The 27,991-nt window shown below is 45.1% G+C and overlaps 1 gene segment (V, D, J or C); it reads right to left on the bottom strand.

Annotated features, from left to right (window-relative positions):
- Window positions 1-10: 10 nt before the first annotated feature.
- Window positions 11-27,966, bottom strand: LOC114806351. The segment is given in 2 exon segments: window positions 11-646; window positions 27,818-27,966. Coding segments are annotated over 2 exon segments (492 nt in total).
- Between the last annotated feature and the right edge of the window lie 25 nt (window positions 27,967-27,991).

The following is a 27,991-nucleotide window of genomic DNA, read 5'->3' as shown; positions in this document are numbered from 1 at the left end:
AATAGATCCATGTAAGTAATCAAGTTAACACATTGTTCCTTCATAGGCAGAAAGACAATTGGTAAAAACCTGTTCACCTGGTGATTGCATTACTTGCTCTTTGGAAAGCAGATAGGAGTGAATGTAATCATCCTTGTCTGTGGGTTCAGGGGCCAGTGGCCTTCTTTAGGAAAATGTGCTTGCCCAAGAATGATGTGTTTGTGTGCATGGGGAGAAGGGGAGAATCCCACAGTTATGTTTCCTGGGCCCCATGGTTTTGTGCCACAGCAGCCCAAGGTTCACCTCTGCTAGGGTTGAGCAGGAACAGAGAGTGGTTTGCGTGGGGGGTCCCAGTCTCTTTCCCTCACTTTGAGTCTCACACAGTAATAATGGCCGCTGTCCCCAGCTTGCAGATTGTCCAACTGCAGGTACAGCTGGTCTTTGGTGTTCCTAGAGATGGAGAAGCAGCCCCTCACAGTCTCTGCGAACAGCAGGTTTCTTCCGGCAGGGTCAGTGTGGGAAACCCATTCTGGCCCTTTTTCAAGAGCCTGCCGGTACCAGTCAATCCCGTAGTCCTCAAAGGTGAATCCAGAGGCTGTGCAGGAGAGAAGGAGAGATTGCTCGGCTGGTCTTGTAGCTCCTCCAGATTCCACCAGAGACTCAGGCCCTGCCAAGAGGAAATAGGGGATCAGAGGTTTTGCAGAGCTACACAGAGAGTGAACAAACACTGAATGTTCTGGAATAAGAATGGACCATTCTCCTTCCCTGGCACTTTGGTTAATGCCAGAGACACCTCAGGTAACTGATTCAAAGGAGCCCCTGACCCCACCAGCCCAACCCATTGAGTTGGGTGAACCAAACCTCGATGAGCAGACCCAGCCTGATGCCCACAAGGGCAGATAATTGACCCTTCAGGGTTTCCAGTGACTGGAACAGCCAGTTCTGAAGTCTGAGGGCCGACGTGGAGCTGCAGTGGTGGACACTCATGCCTGCCACTGTGGACTGGGTGTCACCTCCTGAGCAATACATACCCCAGGGCTTCAGCCTTTCACCTGGAGGAGAAAACCGACAACACTGAGAGTGTTTACTGGCAGCCAGGATAGGGTCACCAGGAAGGAGCTGGATTGAAGGAGTCTGAGTGGCTGAGTGGAGGACACTGAGGGGAATGGGAGAGAGGAAAGACCAGGGGGAAGGGAAAGCTTTCGGAGCTGGCAGGGATAGGAAGAAACTGGGGTCACTAGGTGCAGATGGAGGCTGAGGGGACAGAATCCTGACTCCCACAGCTCTGCTGTGCCGAGACCAGACTGTTCCTCCATCCCCACTGAGAGCAGCATGGGATACGGGGCTGGACAGAGGACAGAGAAAGATGTTCAGAAGAACTTTCTGAGGGTGAAGGATTTTAAACCATCAAATAACTGAGAGAGTCCCCTTCTCTGGGTTTTTTAAGGGAAATTTTCATCTGTCTGGGTGGCTAGGTGCCATTCTGCTGGAAGGTAGAGGAATGGAGCAGAAGGCCCCGCCAGATGACCCCTCAGAATTTATAAACTAGCACAGTCCTCCACTAAGAATCGCAGAGAGGTGAGAGATTGAAAACAAAACCAAGCCGAAGAGATTACTGTTCCACCTCTGACTGCTCTGGTCTGGGAGTGACCAGTCCTCTCCAAACCAGCCCAAAACTCCCCCACAAGCCCAGGGCCCAAGAAACACAACTGTGAGACCTCTCTTGCAACTTCAAGACACAAACACACACACACACACACACACACACCACACCACACTGCTGCCCCCTGCCCCCCCATTCTTGGGCAAGCACATTTCCCCAAAGATGGTTACTGGCCCCTGAACCCACAGACACGAGTGATCACATTCATCCCTACCTGCTTTCCAAAGAGCAAATAACATAATCCTTTTTGAAGCCTTGGTCAGGGAGAGGAATAAAGAGCCTATTGAAAAGTAATTCTGGGCTTGGTAGCTGCTCTCAGGGCTCATCTGGTTTTGGGTGGTAAATGTATCTACCAGCTCTATTATACTGTACTTTCCCAAGTGGATGGTAGAGTGCACACTACACTTAGGAAGCGCTCATTAAATAAGATTGATTGATTGGTTAGGCTACTGGCAAAATGCATTTTATCCAAATTCCTTTGGAAGCTACTGATATTTCCCTTCTATATCACTACCTTTGCTAAGGGATTTCAGATACTTTCTACCTTCCATGTCAAGAAGTATTTCTTTTATTTGCTTATAGCTTACTTTGTATTGTGGAATCTAGGGAACCAAAATTTTGCATTTACTTTGCCCACATCCTTCCTCTCAGTTAATGTATGGATGTTTACTGAGCTCCTATTAAGTGCTAGGTACTATGCTAGTCTTTTAGACTGCAAGCCCATTGTTGGGCATGGATTGTCTCTATCTTTTGCTGAATTGTACATTCCAAACACTTAATACAGTGCTCTGCACACAGTAAGCGCTCAATAAAATACAATTGAATGAATGAATGTTAAGTGCTTGGGGACTGCAACATTATCGAGACACACGTTCTCTGCTTCAAGCAGGGAAGCAACATGGCCTAGTGGATAAAGCAAGGGCCTGGGAGTCAGAAGGACCTGGATTCTAATCCCAGCTTCACCACTTTCCTGCTGTGTGATCTTGAGCAAGTCACTTCACAATTACCTCATCTGTCAAATGGAGACTAAGACTTTGAGCCCTATGAGGGACAGGGACTGTGTCCAACCTGGTTAGATTGTATCTCCCAATGCTTAGAACAGTGCTTGACACATAATAAGCGCTTAACAAACACCATTATTATTATCAAAGAGCTTACAAATTAATGGGGGAGAAAGGAAAAAAAATATTTGCAGAAATGGAAATCAGCAGAAAGAAGGATAAAGCAGGAAACAGTTCAAACACACCAGGATGATATATATTCACTAGTTCTGAAGGAAGGAATACAATACACAAGCACAAATGTTGGTGGGTATTAGGTCATTGCAAAAGGGATTTTTAATTGAAAAAGACTTCCAGGAATCGGAGGGATTTTAAAAGGTCTTTGAAGAGGGGAAAGTTACGGCTGGTAGATTTGATATGGGAGAGAAATGTAGCCTGGGGCACCAGCGTGAGTGATAGTTTGTAGGGGAGCAAGATAAGAGCAGGATACAGGAAGAAGGTGAATGTGGGAGTAACAATGAGTACAACCCAGCCCACAGGCTTTGCTCAACTATCTTTCCCCCCGACCGCCCATCCACATCCTGCCTCTGGGTTGGAACTCTCTCCCTCTTCATATCCAACAGATAATCACTCTCCCCACCTTCAAAATCACCTTTTTAAAAGCACATCTCCTCCAAGAGGCCTTCCCTAGCTAAGCCCTCATTTTCTCTTCTCCCACTCCCTTCTGTGTCACACTTGCCCTTGGATTTGCACCCTTTATTCACTCCTCCCTCAGTCCCACAATGTACATATCTACAATTAATTTATATTAATATCTGTCTCCCTCTCTAGTCTGTAAGGTCATTTTGGACAGGGAATGTGTCTATCAACTGTTATATTGTACTCTCCTAAGTGCTTAGTATAATGCTCTGCACACAATATTGCTCAATAAATATGATTGATTGATCGAGTGAGTGTGAACTGGGGAGTGTTGAGTGAAGGAAGATTAGAAAAGGGGTTGAGAGCCTTGAAGTCAGTGATAATATTTTACTTGTTGCAGAGGCAGAGGACCATGAATAGCCATTGGAGAATATTTGAGAGAGATTAAAAAGAGAGCAGGTTAATGAGGGGTCTGAGAAAGAGACGGGAAGATTCAGGGTTATAAACAGATAGTGAAAATTGCACAGTGTGAAGAACATGGACTGAGTTTCTTAGGAAAGCAAAGATCTACAGAACTGTGGTGATGTCCAACCATCTCCATTGCTATGGGACCTGGACTCAATTAGTCACTCAGTAAATGGCATTTATTAAATGCTTGCTGTGTGCAGAGCACTGTACTAAGAACTTGGGAGAGTACAATGCTAAACAACAGGGATAGATGTTATACCCAACTCGCTGATCAGTTCCATCAGTGTCACTCTTCCAAAAAAAGTCACTTAATGCCATTCGTTAAGGGCTTTCTATGAATCAGGCACTGGTCTAAGCTCTGGGATGGATACAAGAAAATTATGTTGGACACAGTCCCTGTCTTGGGTGGGGTTCATTGTCTCAATCCCCATTTTACAGATGAGGTAAGTGAGGCACAGAGAAGTGAAGTGACTTGCCCAAGGAACCGGGATTAGAACCCATGATCTTCTGACTCCCAGGCCCATTCTTAGCACTAGTAAACGCTTAACAAATATCATAGTTATTATATTATCCATTCCACAGAAACTGCTCATTCCAATGACCTCCTACTTGACAAATCCAATGGACTCTACTCCTTCCTAATTCCCCTTGACCTCTTAGCTGCCTCCAGAGTCATGGATTCCCCCCCCTCCCCTGGGAAGCACTGTCAAACACTGATACTGTCCTCTCCTGGTTCTCCTTCTGGCCTCTGGCCACTCTCTCTTGGTCTCTTTTGCTGTATTCTCTTTGGTCTTCCACTCCCTAATTCTGGGGGTTTCTCAAGGCTCAGTTCTGGGTTCCCTTCTATTCTCAAACTACACACATAGCTTCAGGTGCCATTTCTATGTGTATGATTCCCAAATCTACCTCTCCAACTCCAACCTCTCTCTTTCTCCGCAATCTCGCATTTCCTCTTACCTCTGGGACATCTGCAGTTGGATATCTCCCCAGCACCTTACACTCAACAAACCCATAATTTTACTTCTAATCTTCTCTCCCAAACTCTCTTCTCCCCACAACTTTCCCATCACCTTAATCAACATCACCATCCTTTTTGTCTTTTAAGCTCACAATCTTAGCATTATCCTCTAGTCATCTCACTCCTTCAACCTGCATATTCAATCTGTCACCAAATCCCATCAATTCTACCTTCACAAGATCTTTATTCATTCAATCCTATTTATTGAGCACTTACTGTGTGCAAAGCACTGTACTAAGTGCTTGGAAAGTACAATTTGGCAACAGAGACAATCCCTGCCCAACAGTGAACTTACAGTCTAGAAGGGGAAGATAGACAACAAAACAAAACAGGTAGACAGGCATCAATACCATCAAAATAGATAAATAGAATCATAGATATATACACATCATTAATAAAATAGAGTATAAATACTCTATAAACTATAGTATAAAGTATAAAATAGAGTAATAAATATGTACAAATATACACAAGTGCTATGGGGAGGGGAAGGGAGTAGACCGGGGGAAGGAGTAGGGGCAATGGGAAAGGGAGGAGGAGCAGAGGGAAAGGGAGAGCTCAATCTGGGAAGGCCTCCTGGAGGAGGTGATCTTAAGAGGGGAAGAGAGTTCGTTTGGCGGATGTGAGGAGGGAGGGCATTCCAGGTCAGAGGTAGGACGTGGGCCAGGGGTCGACGACGGAACAGGCGGGAACAAAGCACAGTGAGGAGGTTAGCGGCAGAGGAGCGGAGTGTGCGGGCTGGGCTGTAGAAGAAGAGAAGGGAGGTGAGGTAGGACGGGATAATGATGATGGAGAGCTTTGAAGCCAATAGTGAGGAGTTTTTGCTTCATGTGAAGGTTGATAGACAACCCCTGGAGATTTTTGAGGAGGGGAATGATATAGCCAGAGCATTTCTGTAGAAAGATAATCCGGGAAGTGAGTGACATACAGACTGAAGTGGGGAGAGACAGGAGGGTGGGAGATCAGAAAGGAGGCTGATGCAATAATCCAGTTGGGATATTATGAGAGATTGTACCAGCAAGGTAGCAGTTTGGATGGAGAGGAAAGGGCAGATCTTGGTGATGTTGTGAAGTTGAGAACGGCAGGTTTTGGTGACACATTGGATGTGTGGGGTGAATGAGAGAGCAGAGTCGAGGATGACACCACGGTTGCGGACTTAAGAATCCACCCCTTCTTCTCTATTCAACTAGTCCAAACACTTGTCATATTCCATCTCAACTACTGCATCAGCTTCCTCACTGATCTCTCAGCCTCTAACCTTTCCCTTTTTCAAGTCCATACTTCACCCCACTGACAAGGATCATTTTTCTAAAAAAAATAATTCTGTGTATGGCCCCCTGCTCTTCAAGTACCTCCCATAGTTGTCCATACAACTCCATATCAAGCAGAAACTCCTCACCATCAAATTTAAGGCACCCAGTAATCTCTCTCCCCATTATTTCAGCTGAAAACATGATGTACATGATTGGTGTGCAATTTGCTAATGACTTTTGTTATTAGACTTCTTTCGAGTAAAATATTGGTTTTCCAACTCCTCCTCCTTCCCCCTCCTCTGATTTGTTCCCCCATACAGGATTAATTGATGGACAATTCTCTCTGTTGAGTTTTTGTCATGATCTGAGTGGAGAGAAAAATCTTAGTACTCAGCACCCACATATCTTACTTGGTCCCTTGCTCTATCTGTGGCAAAAAGCAGAAATTGAGGGAGAGGTTGGGGGAAGACAGACTGGATGTGACTGGAAGAGTGTCTGAGCCTAGGCACATTCACTAGGACCCATGTGAACCTAGGAGGACGGGTAAGGGGAGCACTCTGGGACACTCAGTTCCTCAGGTCTCCTGACTACCAGCATGCAGTCACTGGAATTTGGAATAATAATAATAATATTTGTTAAACACTTACTCTGTCCCAGGCATTGCTGGGGTGATTACAAGCAAATTGGGTTGGACACAGTCCCTGTCCCATGTGGGGCTCACAGTCTCAATCCCCATTTTACAGATAAACCAGAGAAATAAAATGACTTGCCCAAGGTCACACAGCAGACAAGTGGTGGAGTCTGGATTAGAACCCATGACCCTCTGACTCCCCATGCTCTATCCACTATACCAGGTAATCATTTTTCCTCTCCTTACAAGCCTGGAGAAGTGTCAGTACCTTTTGAGGTCTGATAATAAGCTCCCAACAAGAGGGAGAAGTGAAAAATATCATTTTCTCACAACTATCTGTGAAAAGCCCCCTGCTCTTTTCCTTGCTTGGATTAGGGAGAGAATGGGGACAGTGGAAGATGACCAGATAAACTGCAAAAAAGTGGGAGGAAAGCAGGAAATAATATTTTCTTCTTCTTGCTTGTGACTATCCAAGAAAAACTGGGGCAGTACTCTGATCCATCTTCTTTCTCTTGCCCCACCTCCTCTTTTCTAGGAGGGCTGTAACCAAACCATGGAACACTTGAAAAAGGAAATATTCAGTTTGCTAAGTCACCTAGGAAATGGCTAATCTTTGAAGAATTTGCTTAAAAGAGGATAGTTGCTCATAGAATTGGGCTGGATTTATGGAACCAAAACAGGGAGTCAATTGCCATAGGTAGGTCATATAATGACCAGTTCCACTGTCCCCCATGCTTAGAAGAGGGAGGAAGAGGACAATAGAGTAACTCTGTGGTATTCCTCCCTGAGGGTAGTGTAATTACTTAGCTGACCCAATCAGAGAGAAGAGCTCTAGGGGAAAATAGACGATCCAGGTAGATGAAGAAGTCACTTGGCCATCTTGTAGGAAAAAAGTTAGTAAGCAGTGTGCCTGGGAGAGCAGGACATGAGGAGAGGAAATGCTGTGCACCCTGGATGGACACAGGACACAGGACACAGGGAGGGATTGGAGGGGATCTGTGGAGGTTTGTAGTCCAGCAGCTAGTTCTCTGGAGGAGCAAGGCTCCTGTCCCTGTGGAGAAGAATGACAGCCACAGGATGCCTACTGGGAAGTATAGAGAGTCCTGGAGAGCATAGTAGATTCAGGGAAAGTTTGAAGTGGATTTGTTTCATTGTTAGCTTCTTAAGAACTTAGTAGATATTGTTGAGATCTCAAATCTTAGCGTCTGCCTAGGGTAGGAGCTGGGGGAGAAGCTCTGGGATCCAGGAGGACATGGATCCAGAGAGCTGTGGGCTTACCTGCAGCCAGTCACAGGGAGGAGGATGCTAAGCTGGTCCCCAGTGACCCTATGTTTTTGGGAAGACCCCTGGACCTCAGCTTTAGCAAGGTGGCACCAATAGGATTGCAGGGCCTTGGGGAAGACTTGCCAAGTCTCCCAAAACTGTGTTAGAAAAATGGGAGAGCTGGAGGGCTTTTGGGTCCTAAAGAGGCTGACCAGGGCCTGGGGGCTCCTAAAGTGACTCTGGGGGTTTTTCAACTGGGATTTAAGGCTCTGAATCCCCAGTAACATCACAGACCAACATGGGGTACTCCAATAAGAAACAAGCAAATCTTTTTGAGTAGAAAATTTGTTAAGGATTATGAAAGGAAGGGGCAAATATGAAAACAGCTTCAGGTGCTGCAAAGAACAAACATGAAAGCAAGGCCACAGTTCTGGCCAAATTGTAAATGAATAAAGCTGTCTTTCATTGTGTTGTTATATTTAATATTTGCAGGAACTGGCTCTGTTTTCTCTTTTACCTCCTTAGAAAGCGTTACCCAAATAAAGCCACTCCTTACCTGAGAGTAATAATAATGTTGGTATTTGTTAAGCGCTTACTATGTGCCGAGCACTGTTCTAAGCACTGGGGTAGACATAGGGGAATCAGGTTGTCCCACGTGGGGCTCACAGTCTTAATCCCCATTTTACAGATGAGGGAACTGAGGCACAGAGAAGTTAAGTGACTTGCCCACAGTCACACAGCCGACAAGTGGCAGAGCTGGGATTCGAACTCATGAGCCCTGACTCCAAAGCCCGTGCTCTTTCCACTGAGCCACGCTGCTTCTCTGAGTACACCACACAGGCTACCCTCAGCAGTATACTCTCAGTTTTCAGGTGGGATGTAGCATTGTTTGAGGGTTTTTTTCTGTTTTTAGAGTAATTCTTTTGCCCTCCTTGTTTTAAATTTATTAATTTCAGCTCTCCATTCAGCCACTTTTTGGGTGTCCTGAAGCAGCCCATTCTCTTCATGTGTCCCACTCAGCATAGCAATGTTAAGGTAAGCATAGCTTCAATAATCAGTCAGTCAATCAATCAATCAGATTTATTGAGTACTTCTGTGTACAGGGCACTATACTAAGCCCTTGGGAGACTACACTGTAATAGAGTTGGCAGACACATTCCCTGTCCACAGTGAGCTTACAGTCTAGAGTGGGTTTTCAGGAGACTGACTACATTCCAGACTTGGTTGTTTGTGATCTTGTCTTGCCATTTGATATCGAATACAACCCATAACTGATGATTATGGAACTGCTCAAGAAGTCAAATGCAGCACCTGAATGGGGTTCAGGCCTTACAACCCTAGGGAATCAATTAATCAATCAGTCAATCAATGGTATTTATGGAGCACTTACTGTGTGTAGAGCACTATCCTAAATATTTTGGGAAGTGCAATACAATAAAATTAGTAGACATGATCCCTGCCCACATGGATCCATGAAAAGGAGCGTGACTCAGTGGAAAGAACTCGGGCTTGGAGAGTCAGAGGTCATGGGTTCTAATTCCAACTCCACACTTGTCAGCTGTGTGACTGGGCTTTTTCACTTCTCTGTGCCTCAGTGACCCCATCTGTAATAAAATGGGGATTAAGACTGTGAGCCCCACATGGGACAACCTGATTATCTTGCATCTACCCCAATACTTAGAACAGTGCTTGGCACATAGTAAGCACTTAACAAATACCACCATCATCGTCATCATCATGGAGCTTGTAGTCAAGAGTGGGAGATAGACATTAAAATAAATCACTGAAAGGGGAAATGGCTGAGTGAAATAATATGCATGTAAGTGCAGTGGGGCTGATGGTGGGGTGAACATCAGGTACTTAAGGAGTATATAGGCAAGTGGGGAGAAATGAGGGCCTGTCAAGGAAGGCTTCTTGGAGGAGATATGATTTTGGAGGACTTTGAAGATGCATAGAGTGGTGACTTGTTGGATATGAAGGGGAAGGGGGTTCCATACTAGGGGAAGGTGTGGGCCAGGGATTGGTGGAGGGATAGACAAGATGGAGGTACACGGAGTAGGTTGATGTTACCGGAGCAAAGTGTGCAGGTTGGGTTATAGTAGGAATTAGACAAGGTATGGTAGGTGGGGAAGATTTGGTTGAGTGCTTTAAAATCGAAGGTAAGGAGTTTCTGTTTGATGTGGAGGTGGTTGGACAAATATTGGAAATCTTTGAGGAGTCAGGAACTATATATTGAATGGTTTTTAGAAAATGATTTGGGCAGTGGAGTGAAGCATGGACTGGAGAGGGGAGAGACTGGAGACAGGGAGGTCAGTGTGGAGGCTGATGCAATAGTCAAGGCAGAATATGATAAGTACTTGGTCAGGGTAGTAGCAGTTTGGATGGAAAGGGTGGATTTTAGAGATATTGTGAGGATAGAACTGACAGGATTTGGTGACATTGAAAATGTGGGTTGAACAAGATAAATTGTCCAGGGTAATGCCAATGTTTGTGAGGCAGGGAGGATGGTAGTGTTGTCTACAATGATAGGAAGATAGGGTCTGGGTGGGAAGATTACAAGTTTCATTTTGGGTATGGTAAGTTTAGGGGATCAGTGGGACATCCAGATAGAGATGTCCTGAAAGCAGGAGGAAATGCACGATTTCAGAGAAGAAAAGAGGTCAAAACTGGTTGGGTAGGTTGGGGAATCATCTGGATAGAGATGGTAGTTGAATGAATAAGTTCTCCAAGGGAACTGGAGAAGATCAGAAAACACTACTGCTCTGTAGACATTTAGTCTGACTTTGAGCCTAAATCCACAATGCCAACTCACTCTGACAGTTTTCCTAAGGATTTGTTGGCCTTCTTAATTCAGTTTTCGACTTCCTTGTCTATCATGGCATTATTGGTCAATGTGTTCCCCAGGTAATACAATTCTCTTATAGATTTTAGCTCTGTATTACCAATGGAAATTTTGAGTTGTGTGGATTGCCAAAATGAATTTTGGTTCACACAAATATCCTCAAGTATGAAGAACAGTGACATACTTGAATCTGTGTGTGTTTGTGTGTGTATTTGTGGGTATGAAACCACACCATAAGCTCCCCAAGAGAGTGAGTTAGATTGAGAAGGCTGTAGTAGCCAAAACAGAGCCTTATGGAACATCTGTACTCAAAGAGTAAGGGAAGACAGGAGAGCCAGCAAAGAAGACTGAAAAGGTGTTCTGCCTTATTGGCTGCTAGTTTTCAGCAATAAAATCACACTGTCAGAAGCTTTATTTTATGGCATTCTAAAAATGCTTCCTCTGCCCCCTTACTTCAGTGACCTCTTTGCTATAATAATAATGTTGGTATCTGTTAAGCACTTACTATGTGTTGAGCACTGTTCTAAGCGCTGGGGTAGATACAAGGTAATCATGTTGTCCCACGTGGGGCTCACAGTCTTTCTTCATCCCCATTTTACAGATGACATAACTGAGGTCCAGAGAGCTAAGAGACTTGCCCAAGGTCACACAGCTGACAAGTGGCAGAGCCGGGATTAGAACCCCCAACCTCTGATTCCCAAGCCTGGACTCTTTCCACTAAACCACGTTGCTTCTCATCAATCTCATCTCTTCCACAGCAGCTGTCTGGATGGACTCCGGACAGCTCATCTACTCTGATGTCCCACCAAGGGAAGCCATGTTGAGTTGTGCAAAGCCACAGTGCTTGGATGCTGCTATTGTTCTAGGGAAGCAGTGTTGCCTAGTGGAAAGAGCATGGACATGGGATTCTAATCTCAGCTCCACCAGCTGTCTTGACCTCGGGCAAGTTACTTAACTTCATCAAGTTACTTAATTTCTCTGAGCTTCAGTTAGCTCATCTGTAAAATGGGGATTAAGGCTGTGAACCCCTTTTGGGACATCGATCGTGTCCAACCCTATTATTCTTATCTACCCCAGACTTAGTACAGAACCTGGCGCAGAGAAGCAGCGTGGCTCAGTGGAAAGAGCACGGGCTTTGGAGTCAGAGGTCATGGGTTCGAATCCCAGCTCGGCCACTTGTCAGCTGTGTGACTTTGGGCAAGTCACTTCAGTTACCTCATCTGTAAAATGGGGATGCAGACTGTGAGCCCCACGTGGGACAACCTGATTCCCCTGTGTCTACCCCAGCACTTAGAACAGTGCTCGGCAAGTAGTAAGTGCTTAACAAATACCAACATTATTATTATTATTATTATTATTAAGTGTTTAACAAATGCCATAAAAAAAGGACTTCACTATGTACGATGCTATTACATTAGTGAAACTACTCAAGCACCCTTCAAGAGAAGAGTGGACAGGTCAAGTCCTCGGTAGACTTTCATTTTGGTTTGAAGGACATGCTGGCCAACTTGATTCATTTTCTACTTCTATGTCTATCATTGGTTCTTTGGCCATAGTTTTGTCTAGGCAATAGAATTTTATGATGGGATTCAGATTTGTATTTCCACTGAAGATCATTATTTGTTTATAGGATTTCCCCGGAGCAGGTTGATATATTACTTGAATTTTCTTCAAAAGTTTTCTATGTCTAAGCCTAGCTAACAAGGCAAAGCAGCTTATAATCATTTGCATTACTTTGACTTTCCTCACTCCTTTGTTGGTAACATTGAAAAAGACAGGCATAAACTTCCCAAAGTCTCCCCTTCAACCCGCCACCCCTCCATTCTACAGTCAACTTCTCATTTTTCTTCTGCTTCCCAGCTGTTTCTCAAGAGGAGGCCTCCTCGCTACTCTGGAAATCTACCCTCTCATATCCTATCCTTGCTCACCTCTCCAAAACACTTGCTCCCATCTCTCATCCTTTCCCTCACTGCTGTTGTCAATTTCTCTCTCTGATGGCTCCTTGCCTTCTGCCTTCAAAAAAGTTCCCATTCCAGTCCAGTTCCATTCCCTGCCCACAACAAGCTGTTATTGCTCTAAAATCATCATTTGGGTTTCTAACTCCACTGAGATAAAACTCTCTCAGGTCACCAGTGACCTGGATTTCAAATCCACTGGTCATGTCAAATACCGAGCTTTTGAAAATTGTATAAAGGTCTAGGACATACTTCCTGGATTCCTGCTGCTTAGATATGATCACAGTACCACTTTGATCTAAAGCCACATTGTGATTCTGAGACTGTATGATTAAAAGCATTCTTCATTAGCTGGTCCAGAAGAACTCTGGATAAGATCTTGCTAACAGTGAAGAGCAGTGAACAGGAAGCTAGTTGTAGGCCAACAGTGAACATACCCAGAAAAGGCTGCATTGATTGGATTCTCCATTGAGAAACATGGTGGTTGTGGGAACTGCCTCCCTGATTTCAATCTAGCCATCCTCCTGCAGAGCCGCCCCATCGCTGGAGGCTTCCAGTCAATCAGTCAATCAGTGTCATTTATTGAATGCTTACTGTGTATAGAGCATGGTACTAGGTTCTTGGGAGAATATGATAGGGTTGATAGACATATTACCTGCCCACAAGGAGCTTGTAGCCCAGAGGGGAAGATGGGTATTGATAGTAATTATGAATGTATACCTAAGTGCTATGGGAATGAGGGTGGGGTGAAGAGTGAATGTCCAAAGGGTACAGATCCAAGAGCATAGTGGATCCAGAAAAGGTTGTTTTAGTATAGAGCAGGCAGTAGCATGTTTGAAGGCAGATGTGGAAGAGCCATTTAGAGAGTGAGATCTAAAGATGATGATCAGAGGGTGAAGAAGAATGGGTGCAAGTTTATTCAGAAGGTGAGGGAGGTAGCATGTCAGAGACACAGGGAGTATGGATAGATTTTGCAAACCAGCAGGAGATCTCTAGATGGGAATATTAAGAGAGAGTGTAGTTCAGGTTGGGAGGAATCTGAGGAGTTTTGGGGGTCACTAGGGGGAACTCGTGCCTAATTGTTTCCATATGATCAAAAAAGAAGCTGAAAAGATCATAAGAGTTAAGAGTGATATGGTGGGGGTTTCAGGAGGGAACTAAAGATCTTGAATAATTGCGGGGGCAAGTGGGCATGGGAGTTGATGAGGGATGAGAAGTAGTTACTGATGGGAAAGGAGGGCAGGGTAATAGCAAGGATGAATTTGAAGTGGAGAAAATTAAACTAGTGTTTGAATTTCTTCAGCATGGACATAGGAGAGAAGCACTGAGAAGCAGCGTGGCTTAGCGGAAAAAGCACAGGCTTGGGAGTCAGAGATCGTGGGCTCTAATCCCGACTCTGCCACTTGTCAGCTGTATGACTTTGGGCAAGTCACTTAACTTCTCTGTGCCTTGGTTACCTCATCTGTTAAAGGGGGATTAAAACTGTGAGCCCCATGTGGCACAACCTGATAGCCTTGTATCTACCCCAGTGCTTAGAACAGTGCTTGGCTCATAGTAAGCGCTTAACAAATACCATAATTATAATTAATTATTATTATAGGAGAGGAGGAAGAAAACTGTGGAGGTGATCCAGGTTTGTGGGTTAGTGGTATGAGAACAGAGGAGGGACTAAAGCTGAATACAGTGCTCTGCACACAGTAAGCCTTCAACAAATACCACTGATTGATTTTGATGGCCAATCTGACTGCCCTCACACTTAAAAGGGAGAGAAGGATGTCAGATGATAAACTCCATGGTGCCCCTCCCTGAGGGAAGTATAAATACTTAGCTGAGCTAATCAGAGGGAAGGATTGGGAAGGAAGTAGGGGGATCAGGTAGCTTCAGAAGAACACTCAGCCATCTTGAGGGCAAGGGTTGGCAAGCAATGTTCCTGAAAGAGCAGGACACAGGGAAGGCTTGTACTGTGACCCTGGATGGAACTAGGAGAGAGACCAAGAGGGATTGGAGATGATCCCAGGTGAGAATGAGGGTACTTGGGGATTCAGGGTCCAGAGTTAGGATTCCAGAGGTATGAGACTCCTGCCCCTGAGAGGAAGAAAAGATACTAAGAGGTGCTGCTTGTGAATGACTCTCAGAGGGTGAGATTCAAATCAAGAGAAGAGGGAAAGGACCAGAGAAATGTCAGCCAAAGACGCCAACACAGAAGAGAAGAGGGAAAGGACCAGAGGAACGTCAGCCAGAGATGCCAACACAGAAGATAAGAGGGCTCTGGTGGGGGGAAAAAGTATTAGATCCAACTTCAGATTAGATGCAGGGAAAGGCAGTGTGAACTGAAATTGCTTTCTTTGTTACCCAATTTAGAAACTATTAAATGCCTTTGAGATCTCAAATCTTGGTATCTACCTTTGGTAGGGATTGGAGGAAAAATTCTGGGTGAGGTGTTGGGAAGACCCGTGCTCATGAGAAGACACGGGAAAGGAAAGATGGACTTTTTCCATGAGCTTCTTACAGCCAGCTTGGAAGGGAGTGGTAAAATAATCCCTATTACCCTTTTTCCTTCTGGGGGATGTTTGGACTTCATTTGAAATGTGGTGCCAGTAATGGGGTGCAGAGACTTGAGGAGCAATAAGCAGAATATGTCCAAATTTTCTTTTAAAGAACAGAAGAGCTGGAATACCTTGGAACCCAGGGAAGGCTGATTGAAGTCCAGACACTTCTAGTTTGGTTCTGGAGTTTCTTTCCATTGGGATTTAGGGCTGCTAATCACTGGTAATATCACAGAGACATGGAGGGTGAGGAAGGTGAATTTGGTGGAGAGGGGAGAGTGGAAAGTGTGGATTGTTCTATCAATGGATTGGAGTTTATATAGAGAGTCCATGTGGGCCATTACAGCCTAGGATAAGTGAGAGGGTTCTTCCCTATCTCTATGTTTGTATCTCATATTTTTGTGTCTCTCTATCTCTTAGTATCCATCTCTGTGTCTCTAGAGCTCTGTTTGTTCCATAGGTTTCTCTGATCTTTCATGCTTGAGTCTGAGTGCATTCTGTCCCTGGATTTCTGGCTCTTTTTCTCTACCTTTGTGTTTTCCATTCTCTCTTTATATCTCTGTCTCTCTCTTTCTCTCCCTCCCTAGGCTCACAATTTGAGAGAATCCTTTTCCCTTCCATCCTCCAGGAAGAATGGTTGGGGTGATGTGGTAGGCACTGAGATCTCCCCAGTCCTGCTGCTATTTGGGGAACATCCATGTCTCTGGAGCTCTTTGACTTTGTCGCCCTGTTTTCCTCTGTCCACCTGTCTCTCTCATCCCATTATGTTAGGGGGCCCTCTTTCCAGGGGGAAATGGTTAGGGTCCTGAAATGGGCATCAGGATTATTCCCCCAGTCTTGCTGTAATTTGGGGAGTGAAGTGGGCAGAGCCTGGCACAATGGTAACTTGACTTGGTTGTCACATTGGAGTGTTCCGGTAGAGTGGAAGTGGGTTGCACCCTCTCACATCTGTTGGTTTTTGCACAGTGTTCTACAGAGGAAGCTTCACTATGGTCCCAACCACCATACTTTCCTCTACTGGAATACTGTGCTCAGGATATCTCATGGTCTGGGGACATGTGACATCTCTCTGACGGGGCAGATGTGGGGTGGTTTACAGGTAAGAGGGCCTCTGATAAGTGCCAATGAATGTCAGTTTTCTTCCTCCAACTGAACCTGAGAACAAACACAAATCTATGGAGATTGTTTCCAGGCTGAGACGTGCTCTTATTCATCCTTAATCACAACGAAGCTATGCGTCCCCAGTAGATCTGGTGATGATGGCCAGCTGAGGCTCCAGGGAGGTCCAATCACAGGAGTGAATTCTGTCAATCTAGATTCTCCTCACCCATGGGACCATCACCGTACCTTATGGATGGGCAAGTTTCTGCCCTCTAATCCCTTGATCTTTGCCCATCCCAGGGTTCCTAGCCCCGGACTTCAATTATTCATTCATTCAATAGTATTTATTGAGCACTTACTATGTGCAGAGCACTGTACTTAGCACTTGGAATGTACAAATCAGCAGCAGAGAGAGACAATCTCTGCCCAATGTCAGTAGGGAAGGGAAATGATGCAAGGGGCAGCCTCCTCAATTCCCTTCCTATTCTAAGAAAAGATACATTGCTCAATGAAAAATTCAAAAAACCTGACCCTGACACTGACCTGCTTCCACAAACAAGAAACACCTGCCTTCGACAAGAATAAGTATGGCAAATCCTCAAGATTTAACCTTTAAACTGTACCTGTGTTGGGGCTTGGGGCACAGGGCCCAGGAAGGGGAGAATCCAGCAATTAGAGTTTAGGAGAAGCATATGGGGAGATCCAGACAGCAAAGTCAGAGATGAGGCAGGGGGCAGTTGACGAACTACAAGAAGAGTAACCAAAACATAAACAAATCTCATTCTGTATTAATTACACTAGTACCATGGCCTAGTGAATAGAAAATAAGCCGGGGAGTCAAAAGGACCTGGGTTCTAATCCTGGATCCACTACTTGTCTGCTGTGTGATATGGGGCAAGTTATTTCACTTCTCAATGCTTTTTACCTTATCTGTGAATTGGGGATTAAGATTGTATGCCCCATTTGGGACAGGGACTATGTCTAACCTGATTAGCTTGTATCTATCCCCATGCTTAGAAATGTGCCTGGCACCTAATACACACTTAACAAGTACCATTAAAAAAGTCATGAAACACATTCTAAACTTATATTAATGAAGCAGAATAAATAGGAAGTTTCAAAAGTTGACAGTGTATGATAAGCCTGAAAGATGATCCCTTTAGGCACCAGTCTCTCTCTCTCTGTGCTGCTGGGACTAATATTCTTTATTCTTTATTGTCTTCTCCCTCTGGTCCAGGAGCAACACAGTGAAAGGGGAAAGAAGCAGAGAAGGAATGGAAATAAAGACAGATGGGCTTAAAATTAATGTTGCTTAATTGGGATTTTACAGGCTCTCTTAGAAAATGCTATAATTGTCAAATGTCATCTTGAGAATTGACTTTTTTTCTGAGGGTTTATCCTTGGGAGTAAAAGCATCACCTAGTGGAGTTTACTGGAAGCTCTCTTGATGTATATGTTCAGTGCTCTGTGTTGATCAAGCTCAATGGTATTTCATTCATTCATTCATTCAATCGGATTTATTGAGCACTTACTGTGTGCAGAGCACTGTACTAAGCACTTAGAAAGTACAATTTGGCAACAGAGACAATCCCTGCCCAACAACAGGCTCACAGTCTAGAAAGGGGAGACAGACAACAAAACAAAACAAGTAGGCATCTATAGCATCAAGATAGATAAATAGAATTATAGCTATATACACATCATTAATAAAAAGAATAAAAAATAGGTACAAATATATACAAGTGCTGTGGGGTGGGGAAGGGGGTAGAACAGAGGAAGGGAATAGGGGCAATGGGGAGGGGATGAGGAGCAGAGAAAAAGGGGGCCTCAGTCTGGGAAGGCCTCCTGAAGGATGCGAGTTTTCAGTAGAGCTTTGAAGGGGTTATTTGAGTGATTATTAGTAATAGTAATAATTGCGGTATTTGTTAAATACTTACTATGTGCCAGGCACTGTACTAAGTGCTGGGGTAGATACTAGCGAATCGGGTTGGACCCAGTCCCAGTTCTTTGTGGGGCTCACAGTCTCAATCCCCGTTTTACGGATGAGGTAACTGAGGCACAGAGAAGTGAAGCGACTTGCCTAAGGTCACACAGCAGACAGGTCATGGAGCCGGGAATAGAACCTATGACCTTCTGACTCCCAGGCCCATGCTCTACCACTACAGCATGCTGCTTTTCAAGGACTGCCCCTTTCTGATTGCATGAATCCATACTGGTCCGCCCCACACGGTTGCCTCCCGGCCATGATGCCACATTGGTAGACAGCATACTTTACTGCACCTGTAAAATATTTCCTCACTTCTCCTAGCTTTTGGGTGCCCAATATGTTCTCACCATCACTCAGGTGGTTTTTTTGGGGAGGTGTCTTACTGCCTTCTAGTCTACTCATACTACCCAACCAGAGCAACTATGCTAAGGTAAGCATAGCTTCCATGCTGACACTCATTCAGCTCTCTCCCTCCTACCTCACCTTGTTCATTTCATACTACAACAACCCATCAACACAATTCACTCCTCTAACCCCAACTTACTCTCTGTACCTTAAGCTCATCTGTCCTGCTGCTGACTCCTTGCTCATGTCCTTCCTCTGGCCTGAAATTCCATCCCTCTTCATGTCTGAAAGTCCACCACCATTCTCCCCACTTTCAAAACACTCTTCAAATCCTCCAGGAGATCTTCCCTGACCAAGCCTCATTTCCTCTGCCCACCCTCCCCTCTGCATCTCTTATATACTTGGCCGGGTACCGTTAAGTACACTGATATTCATCCTAGCCTCAAGACATTTAGGCACACACCTTTATATCTGTTGCCGATTTGTACATTCCAAATGTTTAGTACAGTGCTCTGCATATAGTAAGCGCTCAATAAATACTATTGAATGAAAGAATGAATATATCTACTATTTCCCCTATTTGTAGTTTATTTCATTATCTCTACTATTTCACCTATCTGCAATATATCTTAATGTTTGCCTCCCCCTGAAGATTGTGAAATCCTTGGGGGCAGGGATTGTGTCTACCAACTCTATTGTATTGTACTTCCCCTAGCAGTTTATACAGTGCTCTGGACACAGTAAACACTTAATAAATGTGGGTGATTGATTAATTGAATGATTGGGAGAATAATTTCTTTTCAGGATTTCACTGTTTGAAATCTGTTTTGCTGCTTGATCATGAGAATGACTGATAAAGAACTCTGTTGGAATACGGCAAGGAACTGAATATGACATCTCTGTTAGGTCCATGTCTCACAGTCATAGAGAAGGGTGAACAATTCTAGTCCACTTCAGGCCTTCATTTCAATCTGAAACCAGATGCTATGATACTTCCATAATCTACTGATTGATCTTCCAAAAATGTACCAACCTTCTGAATCTGACTTTTTACTTCTCTGTCAATCATTCCATCTTTAACCAGTGTGTTGTCTAGATAACAGAATTCTAAGATGGCATTCAGTTCTGTGTTTGTGCTGAAGTATAACGTTTCCCTGGGGAAGGCTGATTCACTATTTCAGTTTCTTCAAAATTATTGTCATTCCAGGGTTTATGATCATGTGCAGGTCTCCTTGGGGCTGAGTTTCTGAGTTACAATCATCCACATGTAACAGCCATTGAAGGATCATTTCCAGGACTTTTGGTGATGCTCATATTCCATGAAAGTTGTTGAAGAGGGTTGGACATATATTATAAATTCAGGTTCTAGTTCCAGGTTGGATCCTTCAGCATGACAATGTAAAATCAACTGAATAATACTGCAGCTGCTGTGCATTTATGATAGGGAATGTATTAACAATAATAATGATGATGGTATTTGTTAAGCACTTACTATGTGCAAAACACGGTTCTAAGCGCTGGGGGAAATACAAGGTGATCTGGTTGTCCAAAGTGGGGCTCACAGTCTTCACCCCCATTTTACAGATGAGGTAATTGAGACACAGAAAAGTGAAGTGACTTGCCCCAAGTCACACAGCTGACAAGTGGTGGAGCCAGGATTAGAACTCATGACCTCTGACTCCCAGGCCCAGGCTCTTTCCACTGAGCCACACTGCTTCTCTTAAACTGGGGGTTCATCCAATAACATTTATTTAGTGTCTCTGTGTCCCTGCTGTTGGATAGAGGTCTGCTCTAGAACCAGGAAACCTGCATCACAATGTGCTGCACTCCTGCCACTCTTATTGGCTCTTTTCACTCTGTGCCCCCCCTTCCCCCAGGAACAAGACTGGCAACTACAAGAGAGTGTGAGTGGCACTGAGAAAGTCACTACAGTCAATTCCTGTGGATTGCTTCTTGGTTCTGGAGACATAGATTCTTCTGATGTTCCTGTCAAGAGACCCCACCATCACTGAATATTAAGTATTTTTTAAATGGTATTTCTTAAGCGCTTTCTATGTACCAGGTACTGTACTAAACACTAGGGTAGATACAAGTTAATCAGGTTGGACATAGTCCCTGTCCCACAAAGTGCTCAAAATTTTAATCCCCATTCTACAGATGAGATAATTGAGGCACAGAGAAATGGAATAACTTGCCCGAGGTCACACAGCAGACTTGTGGTGGAGCCGGGAATATAACCCAGGTCCTTCTGACTCCTGGGCTTGTTCTCTATCCACTAGGTGACACTGCTTCTCAGGCTTAGTACCCCAGATTCAAAAGACACAGCCTCTGCACTCAAGGAGCTTTCAAACTACTGATCACAGAGAAGCAGCGTGGCCTAGTGGCAAGACCATGGGCTTCGAAGCAGAGGACGTGGGTTCCAATCCCGGCTCCACAACTTGTCCACTGTGTGACCTTGGGCAAGTCACTTAACTTTTCTGTGCCACAGTGACCACATGTGCAAAATGGAGATTAAGACTGGGAAGCCAAGTGGGTTGTCTAATTGTACTTTCCAAGCACTTAGTACAGTGCTCTGCACATAGTAAGTGCTCAATAAATGCTATTGAATGAATGAATGACAATCAGATTACCTTGTATCTACCTCAGCGCTTAGAAGAGTGCACATAGTAAGCACTTAATCAATACCATTGTTATTATTATTATTATCCACTGCTTTTGTAAAGTTTAAGAAAATTAGATGGCACTTTTGGAGCTGCCCCCTGCACTCCTCCTGCTCCTCAGATGCTACCAAGATAACATCCAGTGGCCACGTTATGGACTGAAGGCACTTTGTGATGGTGAGAGTGTCTGGTGAACCACATTCTTCAGTGGGCAGCCCAGAAGCACTCTGGCTTGGGTCTTGCCAGCAATGGAGAGCAGTCAGAAGGAAATAGGATGAAGGCAGACCAAGCTTCTTGACGAACATGTGAAGCCATGATCCTCCCACACATGAATTACTGGTTATATCTGTATAACAAAGTCTACCAACTCTGTTACATTGAACTTTCCCACTGCTTAATACAGTGCTCTGCACACGGTAAGTGCTCAATAAATATGATGGATTGATCAATTGATAATTTTGGTCCATGCCTCTGAGGAAACAAATATAGTAATTGAATTGGACTACAGAGAAGAGGAACCTTGTCCTCCCTCGCATATTTCCCATCACCATACACTAGTCTTCTCCCTGACTTTAAAGCCTATAATCTTGGAATTATCCTCAATTCATCTCTTATTCAACCCACATATTTAATCTGGCTTCAAATCCTGTAAATTCTACCTACATATCATTAAATTCCACCTTCCCTCTCCATCCAAACTGCTAATGATGCTAACCAAGCATTTAGCATATCCTGCTAAAATTTTAAATTTTAGTATAGTGCCTGGCACATAGTAAGTGCTTAACAAATACCATAACAATAATAATTATTATTAATAATAAACAAAGCCCTAGAAGCTGCCATTCAAGAATTACTATATGTAGATGATTTGCCCTAGAAGTACACACCCAAGAATCAATCAATCAATTGAATGCATTGAGCATTTACCATGTGCAGAGCAATCTACTAAGCGTTTGGGAGAGTTCAATATAACAGAGTTGGTAGAGAAGTATCCTGTCCACAGTGAGGTTAAAGTCTAGAAGGGGAGACATACATTAGTAGAAATAAATAAATTACAAACATGTACATAAGTGCTGTGGAGCTGGTGGTCATGCTGAATAAAGGGAACAAGTCAGAGTGTCACAGAAGGGAGTGGGAAAGGAAATGAGGGCTTAGTCCGGGAAGGTCTCTTGGAAGAGATGTGCCTTCAATAAGACTTTGAAATGGGAGAGAGTGATTGTCAGATATGAAGAGGGAGGACATTTCAGGCTAGAGACAAAACGTGGGCAAGAGGTCATGGGCGAGAGGTCAGTGTTGAGATAGATGAGCTCAAGATACAATAAATAGGTTAGTGTTAGATGAGCCAGTTACGCAGGCTGGGTTGCAGTAGGTGAGTAGCGAGGTGAGGTAGGAAGGGGCAAGGTGATGGATTGCTTTAAAGTCGATGATAAGGAGCTTCTGTTTGAAGACATGCAAAGTGTAAACCATTTCCATAAATCAACCAGACTTTACAGATTAATTGTAAGTCTAAAGACCCTGAGATGGTGTACCAGCCTGGACCCAGAGATGTCACTGGCAGAAGAAAAATTTACATCACCAGGAAGGAGATAAACACTGTAAGTTAGAGAAGCAGCATGGCTCACTGGAAAGAGCACGGGTTTGGGAATCAGAGGTCATGGGTTCGAATTCTGGCTCTGCCACTTGTCAGCTGTGTGACTGTGGGCAAGTCACTTCACTTCTCTGTGCCTCAGTTCCCTCATCAGTAAAATGGGGATTAACTGTGAGTCTCATGTGGGACAATCTGATTACCCTGTGTCTACCCCAGCACTTAGAACAGTGCTCTGCACATAGTAAGCGCTTAACAAATACCAACATTATTATTATTATTAATTTTGTTACCTATACTACATACTGACCAATGACACATGATAGGAAAGTAGAAAACTGAATGAAGAAGGCCAGAATATCCTTTGGGATGCTGTCAAACAGGATGTGACAACTTCATGGTAGCAGGCTACAGAACAAACGAAAAGTCAAGAGAACTGTAGTGCTGTCCAAGCTTCTCTACAGCTGCAGATCAGGATCTCACCTAGAAGTCACATCTGGCTCCTTGAACAGTTTCTTTAACATCATTTATGGCCCAATATTAATATCAAATTGTAGGTCAAGATCACAATCTTTGAATTTGGAAACATTATTATCAAAGATATTTTTTACCTTAATACAGCAACAAAGAGTGGGGACCAATAAGGACAATGGAGTGACAGCAGTTATCCAAGCATCTGCTGTATGGAGAGCTGAAATGGGGAAATTGAAAGGGAAAGACAGAAAAAGTGTTGAAGGACACACTGTAAGAGAGTCCCAAACAATTTTGTATCCCAGCTGAAAAGAGGAGTCAATTGAGAAGGATAGACCAGCATGGTGTACTGCTATTAAGAAACAGTGGCTCATTTTGAGTAAAGATTCAGAAGGCATGAGAGACGAGGAGGCAAAAGAGCAAACTTTGCCAGATGGTGCAAACATCAAACATGAAAACACAACAAGGATTTTTTTGTGTGTGGACAATGTAGCCTGGGTTGGGGGTTATGCATTGGCCTTTTATGTTACCCATGCACTTAGAAGGGAATTTCAGTGTCAGTGGTATTTTCTTCAAATATATATGTAAACTCATATAAATCAATCATTCAATCAATCAATCAGCCAGTGGCTTTAATCAAGCACTTATCATGTGCAGAGCACTGCACTAATTCCTTGGGTGCATACAATATGATGGAGTTGGTAGATATATTCCTTGCTTGAAAGGGGTTTTCAGTCTAGAGAGGGAGATTGATATTGGAATAAAATTATGGATATGCATATAAGTGCTGTTGGGCTGAGGGAGAGGTGGATATCAAGTGCTTAAAGGGTATAAAAGCTAAGCGTGTAGTCAATGCAGAAGGGAGAGGGAGTAGGGGAAATAGGAAATCAGCGAGGTATGGTAGGAGAGAGAGGACTGATAGAGTGCTTTTAGTTATGTATACATATATACACATTCAATAGTATTTATTGAGCGCTTACTATGTGCAGAGCACTGTACTAAGAGTTTAGAATGTACAATTTGGCAACAGATAGAGACAATCCCTGCCCATTGACGGGCTTACAGTATAATCGGGAGAGACAGGCAAAAACAATAGCAATAAATAGAATCAAGGGGATGTACATCTCATTAACAAAATAAATAGAGTAATGAAAATATATACAACTGAGCGGATGAGCACAGTGCTGAGGGGAGGGGAAAGGAGAGGGAGAGGAGCAGAGGGGGGGAGGGGGAAGGAAGCTTAGCTGAGGGGTGGTGAAGGGGGGGCAGAGAGGTAGCAGAGGGAGCAGAGGGAAAAAGGGAGGCTCAGTCTGGGAGGGCCTCTTGGAGGAGGTGAGCTCTCAGTAGGGCTTTGAAGAGGGGAAGAGAATTAGTTTGACGGAGGTGAGGAGGGAGGGCATTCCAGGACAGCGGGAGGACGTGGGCCAGGGGTCAACGGTGGGATAGGTGAGAATGGGGGATGGTGAGGAGGTGGGCGGCAGAGGAGCGGAGCCTACGGGGTGGGCAGTAGAAAGAGAGAAGGGAGGAGAGGTAGGAGAGGGCAAGGGGATGGAGAGCCTTGAAGCCTAGAGTGAGAAGTTTTGGTTTCGTGCAGAGGTTGATAGGCAACCATTGGAAGTTTTTAAGAAGGGGAGTGATATGCCCAGAGCGTTTCTGCAGGAAGATGAGTCAGGCAGCGGAATGAAGAATAGACTGGAGTGGGGACAGACAGGAGGAAGGGGGATCAGAGAGAAGGTTGACACAATAATCCAGTCGGGATATTATGAGAGCCTGTACCAGTAAGATAGCCATTTGGGTGGAGAGGGAAGGGCGGAACTTGGCGATATTATAAAGGTGAGACCGGCAGGTTTTGGTGATGGATTGGGTGTGTGGGGTGAACGAGAGAGCCGAGTCAAAGATGACAAAGAGGTTGTAGGCCTGAGAGACGGGAAGGATGGTCGTACCATCCACAGTGATAGGGAAGTCAGGAAGAGGACAGGGCTTGGGAGGGAAGATGAGGAGCTCAGTTTTGGACAAGTTGAGTTTTAGGTTGCGGGCAGACATCCAGGTAGAGACATCTTGAAGGCAGGAGGAGATATGAGCCTGAAGGGAGGGGGAGAGGACAGGGGCAGAGATATAGATCTGTGTGTCATCTAATAATAATAATAATGTTGGTATTTGTGAAGCACTTACTATGTGCCAAGCACTGCTCTAAGCGCTGGGGGAGATACAGGGTAATCAGGTTGTCCCATGTGAGGCTCACAGTTAATCCCCATTTTACAGTTGAGGGAACTGAGGCAAAGAGAAGTTAAGTGACTTGCCCAAAGTCACACAGCTGCCAAGTGGCCAAGTCAGGATTCGAACCCATGACCTCTGACTCTCAAGCCCAGGCTCTTTCCATTGAGCCATGCTGCTTCTATTCATCTGCATAGAGATAATTGTTGAAGCCGTGAGAGCGAATGAGTTCACCGAGGGAGTGAGTGTAGATGGAGAACAGAAGAGGGCCAAGAACTGACCCTTAAGGAACTCCTACAATTAGAGGATGGGAGGGGGAGGAGGAGCCTGCTAAGGAGACAGAGAATGAACAGCCAGAAAGATAAGAGGAGAACCAGGAGAGGACGGAGTCCGTGAAGCCAAGGTGAGATAAGGTATGAAGGAGAAGAGGATGGTCTACAGTGTCAAAGGCAGCTGAGAGGTGAAGGAGGATCAAGATTGAGTAGGAGGCATTGGATTTGGCAAGAAGGAGGTCATGGGTGACCTTTGAGAGAGCAGTCTCAGTAGAGTGGAGGGGATGGAAACCAGATTGGAGGGGGTCCAGGAGAGAATTGGAATTAAGGAATTCTAGGCAGCGAGTGTAGACGACTCGTTCTAGAAGCTTGGAAAGGAAGGGTAGAAGGGAGATAGGTTGATAACTGGAAGGGGAAGTGGGGTCAAGAGAGGGGTTTTTTTAGGATGGGGGAGATATGGGCATGTTTGAAGGCAGAGGGGAAGAAGACATTGGAGAGTGAGCGGTTAAAGATAGAAGTTAAGGAGGGGAGAAGGGAAGGGGCGATGGTTTTTATAAGGTGAGCGGGAATTGGGTCCTAAGCACAGGTAGAGGGGGTGGCACTTGCAAGGAGGGAGATCTCTTCTGATAATACTGCAGGGAAAGATGGGAAAGTAGGGGAGAGGGTTGGGGTGGGGAGGCAGAAGGGGAAGGGGTGACTTTGGGGAGCTCAGACCTGATTGTGTTAATTTTCATGATGAAGTAGGTGGCCAGATGGTTGGGGGTGAGGGATGGGGGAGGGGGAGGAATGGGGGCCTGAGGAGAGAATTAAAGGTTCCGGAACAATTGGTGGGGTGACGGGCATGGGTGTCAATGAGGGAAGAAAAGAAGTTTTGCTTGGCGGAGGAGAGGGCAGAGTTAAGGCAGGAAAGGATAAAGTTCAAATGGCTAAGGTTGGCTTGGTGCTTGGACCTTCGCCAGCAGCGCTCAGCAGCTCGAGCATAAGAGCGTAGGAGTCGGACAGAGACAGAGATCCAGGGTTGTGGGTTAGTGGAGCAAGAGCAGTGGAGGTAAAGGGGGGCGAGAGAGTTGAGATGAGTAGAGAGGGTGGAGTTGAGAGTGGTAACCTGATCATCGAGAGTGTTAAGAGAGGACGGGGGACAAGGTGGGGAGAGATGCTTTTGGAGAGATGGACGGGATCAAGAGAGCGGAGGTCTCTGTGGGGGAGTAGTACAGATTTGTTGAGGAAGAGAGTGTGAGAGAGGATGCAGGTGAGAAAGTTATTGTCTGAGGGAGGGATTTCAGAGTTGGGGAGGTAGGAGATAATGCAGCGGTAGGAGATGACGAGATCGAGGGTGTAACCAAGTTGGTGAGTGGGCGAGGTGTGGTGGAGCAGGAGGTTGGCAGAATCAAGGAGCGATAGCAGCCGGGCGGCAGGGGAGTCACTGGGTACATCCATGTGGATGTTGAAGTCTCCGAGGATCAAAGTGGGGGGAGAGAAGGAAAGAAGGAAGGTGAGAAAGAGGTCAAGGTGGTTGAAGAAGTCGGTGATGGGACCAGGAGGGCAGTAGATGATGGCTACAAGTATCTGGAGGGTGGTAGAGGCGAATGATATGGCCTTCAAAGGAGGGGAAGGAGAGGGAAGGGCGGGGAGGGATAGTGCGGAAGCGGCATTAGGGTATGGTGTGTGTGTGCGGGGTGGTGTTCCCGTGAGTGTCACACATTCCTTTGAGCCTGAGAACTCTGTACCCTGGCTCCTAGGCATCGGGAATACTGTTGTCTCTGCAAGTCACCCATACCTCAATAGGCCTCATGTCCTTCCATGAAGCTCACACACCACAGTGGCCTTCACACACCCCCTACAGGGCTCAGATCCCCTTGCTAGCCACACAACGCAGAGCCCAGACTCCACGGGGTGGGGAAAGGATTGTCGCCATGGGACTCACACAGAATTCTCTGTATTAGCTCCTCGGGGGGTGTCTTGTCAGCGCCATAACCCCCAGCCTTTGAAGTTCCAACACAGCCATAGAACAGGAGATGTATAGAGGGGCCCTGTAAGTGTTTTGCCACTGCTACCATGGCTCCAGAGGACAGAGGAGGGTTTGTTGGGGTGGTTACTT

Source organism: Ornithorhynchus anatinus, chromosome 2 (assembly GCF_004115215.2).
Source record: "Ornithorhynchus anatinus isolate Pmale09 chromosome 2, mOrnAna1.pri.v4, whole genome shotgun sequence".
Lineage (NCBI taxonomy): Eukaryota > Metazoa > Chordata > Mammalia > Monotremata > Ornithorhynchidae > Ornithorhynchus > Ornithorhynchus anatinus.
Note: the sequence above shows the minus strand (reverse complement) of the source record. Positions and strands in the feature narration are given on the sequence as shown.